Here is a 9256-nt window from a genome sequence, read left to right on the forward strand (position 1 = left end):
AAAAAAAAAAAAAAAAAAAAAAAAGGGTAACAGAAGAATGATGGGTGCCTAAGAGGAAAATGCAACAGTGAGATAAATTGTCAACATTATATCAACTTCAGTTTTCTTATTCTTGTTTTTTTGTTTTGTTTTTTTAAGAGGTGGGTTTCATTCTGCTGCCCAGGCTGGAGTGTGGCGTTGTGATCACAGCTCACTGCAGTATGCAACTCCTGGGCTTCAGCAATCTTCCTGCCTTCCTCTCCCCCAAGTACCTCGGACTACAGGCATATGCCATCATATTTGGTTTTTGTTTTTTTGTTTGTTTGTAGAGACTAGGTCCCACTATATTGCCTAGAATAGTCTTGAACTCCTGGCTTCAAGTGATCCTCCTGCCTCAGCCTCTTAAAAGTGTTGAGACTGCAGGCTTAAGCCACTGTGCCAGGCCTGTCATCTTTCAAGAAGGTATAAGAAAAGCCTGGATACATGGTTGTAGCCTTTTGTAGTTTTGCAGATCACAGTTCAGAATTCAGATCTTTATTTTTCACTCATACTAACAAAGAGAATCAAAATGATAAAGATATTTCATAGTTATTAGACAAATCAGAACACAAATGCAAAGAGGCAGCAACAATCTCCTCCCCTTTTTGTTGCCCACGCTGGAGTGCAGTAGCATAATCATAGCTTACTGCAGCCTCAGTCTCCTGGGCTTAAGTGCCCTCCTGCCTTAGCATCCCAAGTAGCTTGGAATCCTGGTATGTGCCACTACATCCAGCTAATATATATATATATATATTCTTTTTTTGGTAGAGATAGGGTCTCGTGTGTTGCCCAGGCTGGTCTCAAACTTCTGGCCTCAAGTGATCCTTCCACTTCAGCCTCCCAAAGCACTGGGATTATAGGCATGAGCCATTGCACCTAGCTGACAATCTACTCTCTAATGATGATGATAAAATTGGCTGTGTAAGTGAAATCTCAAAGAGCTTTCAGATAATGATATCTATCTAAGTGAATTTTCTCAAACATAAGAACTGTTAAGTGAAAAATACATTTCAAGACAAAAAACACATTATTTTCCTCCAGAGTCATTCCACAATAAGGATTTCATTATGTAATAATTTACAAGAACTTGGACCATCCCATTTCCTAAAAGGATATGTGGCAATATTCCTTCATCATTTATGATATTTGTACACCAAAACTTAATAAGGTTAATAAGTGAACAAATGCTGAAGCAAGTATTTTATAAAGGTGTTTGGGAAAAAAAACCATGATGTAGAAATAGAAAGAATTCATTAATTTGATCATTCTAATTGGTGTACAATCTAAAAATAAAAATGTTTTGCAATTACGGGGCAAAAAAGATGGCCACTCTCCCTTCAACAAAATTATAAGGGGACAAAATACTCAAAAGCATGTTTTTAAAATAATGTAAGTACAAGATTCAGAAGTAATAATAACTTAGAGCCTATTAAAGATGTATTTAAAAATCTGGAATCAGTATTCAAAGAACAGCATATGTTCCGGGTTCATGCATGGCAGTATTCACCAGTTAGCTGCATTCAATAGGCTATGCCCATCTGGAGCACTTTCAAAACCCAGAAAAGTGAAAACGAAAATCTGAGTTTGCCAACATCAAGGATGTGAAAAGAAAATCCACCAAACGGGGAAAAAATATTTGCAAATCATATATTTAATAAAGGACCTGTATGCAGAATATATAAAGAACTCTCAAAATTCAATAAAAAGACAATCCAATTTTAAAACTAACTCAAGGACTTACATAGACATTTCTCCAAATAAAATATATACAAATGGCCAATAGGCACACGGAAGGATGCTCCACACCTTTTCAAGTGCTCACTGAGCTTAATGATGAAAAGCCATCATTAGTAGTCAGGGGAATCCAAGTCAAAACCATAATGAGATACTACTTTACATCTGCTAGAACAGCTACAATAAAAAAGACAGACAATAACAACCGTTTGCAAGGATGTGGAGAAGCTGGAATGCTTTTGCTCTTGCTGGTGGAACTGTAAAATGGTCCAGCCTATGTGGAAAACAGACTAGCAATTCCTCACACAGTTAAACATAGTTACTGCATGACCCATTAATTTCACTCCTAGGTATCTACCAAAGAGAAATGATAACATGTCCACACAAAAACTTCCACCCAAATGTTTGCAGCAACATTACTTATAAGAGCCAAAAGTAGAAACAACCCAAATGCTCATTATCTGATAAATGAAGCAAAATATTATAGACACATGTAATGGAATGCTATTTGGGAATAAAAAGGAATGAAGTACTGATACATGCTGCAAGTTGGATGAACTTTGAAAACATTTGCTAAATGAAATAAACTAGTCACAAAATACAATTTACTGTGTGATTCCATTTATATATGATAAATACCCAGAATAGGCAAGTTCATAGAGAGAGAACTTAGATTAATTAGTGATTGTCCAGGGGTGGGGGCAAAGAAGAGGACAGGGAGTGAGTGCTAATGGGAAAAATTTGTATTTTGGGAGTGATTAAAAAAACCCTTAAAATTATAAATATTGGAAAGTATTTTAAAACTATGACAGTGATATCTGAACATCTGCAAAATATGCTAAAACCCACTGAATTATATACTTCAAATTGGTGAATTTTAGGGCACACATGTTATCTCTCAATAGAACAGTTTAATTTTTTTGACTTGCTATGCTTAAACTCTTCTGAAAATTTCTAATAAAGTTGATCTTCACTGTCCCTTTATTTACACTTCTGTGTACTAACTACAAGATGGCTTTAAAATATTTTTTTAAAATAAGGCCCATTAGCCCCAGATGATAAATGATGATGACTATTTTTCTTGGTATACTGAGGTTTAACCAATCTTGAATGGATATTTATATTATTAGTAATTTTTCACTATTATAAATAAAGTTGCTTTCAACATTTTTGTTTAAGCTTCTCTGCAGAGTTGTCAGATCGTTTCCTTAAAAAAAATTTCTAGAAATGAAATTCTGGGTAAAAGGTATTCTTCTAGAAAACTGTACTAATTTACTCCAACAACAACAGTCAAGAGAAAAGCATCAGTTTTAACCTAAAATATGCTTGACTTCATGGCTTAGCACAAAAATGCCCAAGAAGGAAAAAAATCCCTGTAACAGTAATACAAATTCTTTCTTTTTAGGCTGAACCTCTCTCCAACTAACTTTAACGGATGAGAAACGGAACACTTCACTATGTGATATTTCTTAATTGCAGGTCTTACAATTTACATCTCTCTTGGAATGAACTTACCACTTATGTTCATAAGCAAAATGCAATGAAAACCCACTTAGCTTTCTCTAGTTAAAAAAAAAAATCTCTGTCTACTGAAAGGCTTAAAAGCAATAATCTCTCAGTAACAGCAAACATATCCAGTGACCCAATCTTGGCTTCTAAATACCATCTTCTAATAAAAGGAACCAGGGCTCTTTGGAGAAATAACTAATTTTAGGACTAGGGAAGGGAAAATAAAAAATAAGCCTGGGAAATTTGCCAAAACTTGGAAACAACCAAAAGATGTCTTTCAACAGGTGAATTGATAAATTGTGTTACATCCAGGCAACAGAATATTATTTAGCACTAAAACAAATGAGCTATCCAGTCATGAAAAGTCCTGGAGGAACTTTAAATTCATATTACTAAGCAAAAGAAGCCAATCTAAAAGGGCTCTATGGTGTATGATTCCAACTACATGACATTCTGGAAAAGGCAAAACTATGGAGATGATAAAACAATCAATGGTTACCAGGGGTTAGGAAGGAAGGATGGCTAGGAATAGCACAGAAAAGTTCTAGGGCAACAAAACTATTATGTATGTTACTATAATGGTGAACACATGTCATCTGTCCAAAAGCATAGAATGCAGACCACCAGGAGTGAATTCTCATGAAAGCTATGGACTTTGGAGGAATAATAATATGTCAGTGTAATTTTACTGACCATAAAAAAAAATAAAACCAAATAAAGGTGGTGAATAAATGTCAAACAAACAAGCAAACAAAAGCTGAGCCATCTTGCAGTAGCAGAGAATAAGGAAGTAGTCAAAATATGGGGGGGCATGTCAAAGGAATGTAAGAATCAATCTGAATGAGTTTCCAACAACAAAACTAAAACAGTTTTAAGCATCAAAGTACATAACATAGCACTGAATTATAATTTAAACTATGAAATATATGAGTCCATTAAGATATAAATGATTACACAAATAAAAAATAAAGAAGGATAAAAGACAACAAATTTTCATATAGAATTCCAAACATTCTCCCTCCTGCGCGTGGTTCTTAACTCCAACTCCCTCTTCCCAAACTCCCATCCCCAGTGAGGGCAGACTAAACTTAGTGACTTACTTCCAAAATTAGAGTAAGAAAAGGGAAAAAATAGTATACTTTCAGTAAAGAAACTTGGCAAACACTACCTTATCCCAATAATGAAGGTTAGCATCATCATATAGATATCACATATCCACTGATATGATGTGACGGGACAAGCCTTCGCCTCAGTGGTATTCTTTCAAAATACCCAAATAACCCTAGTCTAATCATGAGAAAATGTCAGACATACCCAGATTAGAGTACACTCCACAGGTCATAAAAAAGAAAATTGAGAAACTGTCACAGAATGGAAGAGACTGGGGAAACACGACAACTAAGTTTTATGTGGTACCCTGAACTGGATCCTGGAAAAGAAAAGGATATTAACAGAAAAGCCGGTGAAATCCAAATAAAGTCTAGAATGTCATTAATAGTAATGTGCTAACACTTAATTCTTGGTTTTGACAAAGGTATTATGGTCATGGAAGATGTTAACAATGGGGAAACTGGATGGGGAGTATACAAAACTATGCACTATCTTTTCAACTTTCTATATATTAAAATTATTCCAACATAGAATATTTACTTTAAAAAAAAAGCTTTAAAAATGTAACCATAAACCACTAAACCCAGAGGATATCCTTTTGGAAAAGTAACGTCTAATTTAAACTATCATTCTCCATTTAAAAGTCTTAATACTCTGGTTTCTCTTTCAGTTGGCATAATCTTTTGCCTTTATAAGTCTTTAAATTGAATCAAGAAAAACAAAGCTGCAGGAAAAAGGGATAAACATTTTCTAGGGAGAATAAATCCAATGCTTTAATCAGAAAAACATTTATTCTGTAATATTAATGCACAGAACTGGGCATATTAAAACTAGGAACATTTAAGACAGTAGTAGAAATACTCAGGCACCACTATAAAAATACAAAACTAATATCTACCAATTTAATCTTTCTGTCAAGTTCCACAGGAACCCACTGTGTTTGTGGGTTCACTGCACTTACTGGGGGAAGAGGGTATATTAAATCACTAGTTTATTATATTAGAGAAACAAATATTGCAAAGTTATATATTTTCACATCATGACACTTCTATGGGAGCGACACCTTGCCTCTAACTTTTAAATTAATAGAAATGAATACTAAAAGTGTAAGAAGTTATCCAAAACCCTTTAAATATAATGCCAAAAGCTGTAGTCTAAAAGATGAATGCCTTCAAGGTATGCTTTAAATAATAAGGGACAAAGGGCCCATTCAATGGTTACTTACATTACTTATGGAAATGAAATTACTGTTCCTATTATTCTAATTTTAATTATTGATTAAAATATTCAATATGAATATTAATATTGAATTATGGAATATGAAACTAAATAAACCCATATAAAGTGAAGTACATGGTTAATTTACAATTTTGCCGGTAGAGTTACAAAAAAATTCTGTTCAGGTAGAAAGAGGGATAATCCCAAAGGTTAGTGTGTATTTGTCCTGTAGGGACATTACCAGTTGTAACTTGACCTAGCATATCTTACTCCATTATTAAAATGTCTATAAATACAGAGTTCCTCAGACGCTCTTAAAGTTTTCTATTTTACTGTTTCCTCTTTTAATAGATGAATTGAATGAATCTTTGATAATATCATTTATTTAAGAGTCATGTTAATTTTTAAATACAATTCGTAGACATAAGAACTTTCCAGGACTATTGCTTGACAACAGCCTTTCCTAATCAGATCTGCAAATCCTATTAAATCTTCACAATTTATTATGGACACTTTTCTTGCTGGTATTCTGTTAATTAATGACAATTAATTGTTATGGAACTATCAAATAAATATTTTTGTTCAAAGATAAATCAGGAAAAGGATATGTTACTTTCAATACCATTCTTATTCCACCATGGTACTTTCCATTTCTTTAGCAAAGTACAAAGGTAAACCACGCAAAACTATTTATTAATTTTCCTAGTTTTTCATTGGTCATTTTTAAACATGGAAAACAAAAAAAGATCATTATTCTATGATCTATAGAGAGTGGAAGCTAGAGATGGATGAAAGATTGAAATTGAATATGCGGAAAATTACCATAATACCCATAAAGAAAAAATATTAATGAGAAATGAGAAATCGGAGATAAATAGCCGTATGAAATGTAACATTTGTGAGTATAGCTTGAGATAATCGAAAATTACCACATGAGAAGGCTTGCAAGGTTAGTTGAAGGGCGATTTGGAAATACAGCTTTGGGAAATCGAGGAATGGATGGCCAGTGCTAATATTGGAGTCGGAGGAAGTAGGAATCATCGTAATGATGGAAGTGAAGAGTTTGAGAGAATATGGAGAGATTGGTAAGGATGCCAATGGTGGAACTGATAAAGGTCTATTGAGAATAGGAATAAGATGAAGTTTGAATTAATTATATAGAGGACCTGAGGTGTGGAATGGAACGGATGCCTGGGTCCATCTACTTTGGAAATGAAGGAAGCTATATAGCGGCAGTGTAGAATGGATACAATGGGCACTAGTAGTTGAGAGCGGAATCGATGATACTAGACGAGCATAAAGAACCGCGATATTACTAGAAATGAAATAAGCAGCGAAATAATGGGGATTCATGGAATGGAATATGGAAGAATAATGGATGAAATGAATATGGAAGGAATGGATATGTTGAATGGAATAGAATGGATATGCCAAAGGAACGGGAATAGTGGACAAGTTTCAAATGGAATGGAACGGTCCCGGGCTGGAACTTAGGAGTTGAATGAGAGCTATAGGAAAAATGGTAGTGCCGAACCTGAGAGTATTAGGAGGATGGAAAGTTAGAAAAATGACGATATGATATGTAGTGGCAAGGTGGATATATACGTCCGAGCTGAATGGCAGAAATTAAAGGCGGGAGAGGATCCTAATGGAATCTAATGGATTCGTCGAAGATAGAATAAGGTAAATGGATAAAATAGTGGAGGATATACTACCTAATTATCATGGCTTACAGGAGTGGGGAAATGTAATGAGGTGTAATATGAGAAGATGGGTAATTATGAGAATATTTGGAAGCTCAAGAATGGATATATGGAGGAAGTAAAGGCGCGCACACTGAAGGATTGAAAATGAATAATAAGACTACCTAGGAAATGGTTCTGACAGTGCTAAATTCATTTATCTGACTTAAAAAGATGTAATTTGTTGTACACCTTCTCAAATGTGGTTATGAGTTAATTTATTAACCATTACGGAAAAAAAAAAATTCTTCTTCGTTTCATACTTACTCTTTCTTAAAAATCAAATGAATTGATTCCATTGTTTTATAGGAATAAACTATAAAATCCCTGGTTCTAGATATATATATAATTGCCTTTCTTCCATAAATGATTAATAAAATAAAGTTCTGTATTACATTTTGATAAGCAAAAAGATAGTAGATATGATATAAATATGGTTTCTGATAGTCAAACGTCTATATCACAAGTAAGAAGCTTGAATATTTTGGAAAATTCAAGTGAACTAATGATAAAGACTAATTTCAACTTTAAGGACTGAGCATGGGAAAGGAAGGACTTTCAACCAAACCATAAAAAAGCAAACTATATTAAAGCAAAAGAGAAAGGAAAACTTCATACCCTGACATCACTTCTAGATGAAGTTGTCCTGAGACAGTTAAGAAAGCAGGAACACTGAAGAAATTCTTCTCAGGTAACTTTAGTTTACCTGAAGGCTGCAAATCAAAAACACAAGCCACAAAAAACTATTAAATGTTTTGCTTTGCTTTTCACATTCATATACATGCCACAACTAAAAGTCACAATGCCATTAAGTCTACGTGAAGACAGGTTGTTCTCGTGAAAATAAAGGTAGTTACACATCTAAGACAAAACGCCAGCTTGGAAAGTGCTAATAAAGGCAAGGAAGTTTGCTCCATATTTTCAAAACATACAATAACCAAAGGACAAACTACCTTTGTCACAAAATACACCTTCTCCTAAAAAGTGATTTTGATTAAGGGGCAAGCTAAGGCAAGAAATTATGAATTAATTTTTAATGTGAAGAATCACACAATCTTAAAAGGCTGACTCAGGACTGAGACTTAATTATCTCAAGGGAATAGCCTCTGGAACATGCAAGGTCGTATTTATTATTAAAATATTAATAGTAATGCTTTTAACACAGATTTTTATAAACACATTATAGACTTTCAAAAACATTTCATTTAACTGTCACCATAACTAGGTAGCAGGAAAAGCATGACTCTATCTTTAAAAGATACACTGAGCAATGAGATCTTTATGAACTTACAATATAGAAAGGGTGATTATTCCATTTGAAATGTGTAGGAAACAAGCCATTCAACATTTGTTAAGAGTTAAGCTAAAACAAACTACCTGGAGGCCAAACACAATTTAAACAGTAGCTTCTGAATCAAGTTATGAGTATCATATCCTCTTCTGGGGAAGAAAGTTACACTTGTTTTTGTTGATTTAAACACAGGGTCTCATTATGTTGCCCAGGCTGGTCTCGATTTTCTGGGATCAAGAGATCCTTCCACCTCAGCCTCCCAAAGTGCTGGGATTAACAGGCATGAGTCCCCTGAGCCCAGCGTCTTGTATTTTAAACTGTGCATTTATTTGAAAATGTTTTAGTGTAAAGGTGTAATCACTGCAAAAGCAATAAAGTCAATTTAAAATATGTAATGGAGAATGTAAGACTCTTTTAACAGTACCAAATATTAAATTATGGTAACACAAGAAATAAAATTATCTTATTTAATTTCATTGGTTATTCTAAAATATTGCATATCATGTATCAGTATCTGTGCATAAATAAAAAATGTACTGTAAAATCAGTTGAATCTTTCATTTATTTTTCTAATAACTGCCTATTTTTTTCCAACTTAACTTTGATACTAGTCAGAGATCGATGAATTCATTTT

At 33.8% G+C, this 9256-nt stretch overlaps 1 protein-coding gene across 6 annotated transcripts in view; it reads right to left on the bottom strand.

Annotated features, from left to right (window-relative positions):
- The window catches only part of NARS2 (asparaginyl-tRNA synthetase 2, mitochondrial), a 139907-nt gene that overhangs the window by 80283 nt on the left and 50368 nt on the right, over positions 1-9256 (bottom strand). For 4 of the 6 annotated variants that reach the window (XM_017893593.1, XM_017893592.1, XM_017893597.1 and 1 more), the window contains exon 6: positions 7950-8044. The exons of the other annotated variants lie outside the window; for them this stretch is intronic. In XM_017893593.1, the coding sequence (XP_017749082.1) occupies positions 7950-8044 (95 nt within the window). The remainder of the gene's footprint in view (positions 1-7949; positions 8045-9256) is intronic. 6 annotated transcript variants of the gene reach the window in all.

This window comes from Rhinopithecus bieti, unplaced genomic scaffold (assembly GCF_001698545.2).
Source record: "Rhinopithecus bieti isolate Rb0 unplaced genomic scaffold, ASM169854v2 scaffold_23868, whole genome shotgun sequence".
In the NCBI taxonomy this organism is placed as follows: Eukaryota; Metazoa; Chordata; class Mammalia; order Primates; family Cercopithecidae; genus Rhinopithecus; species Rhinopithecus bieti.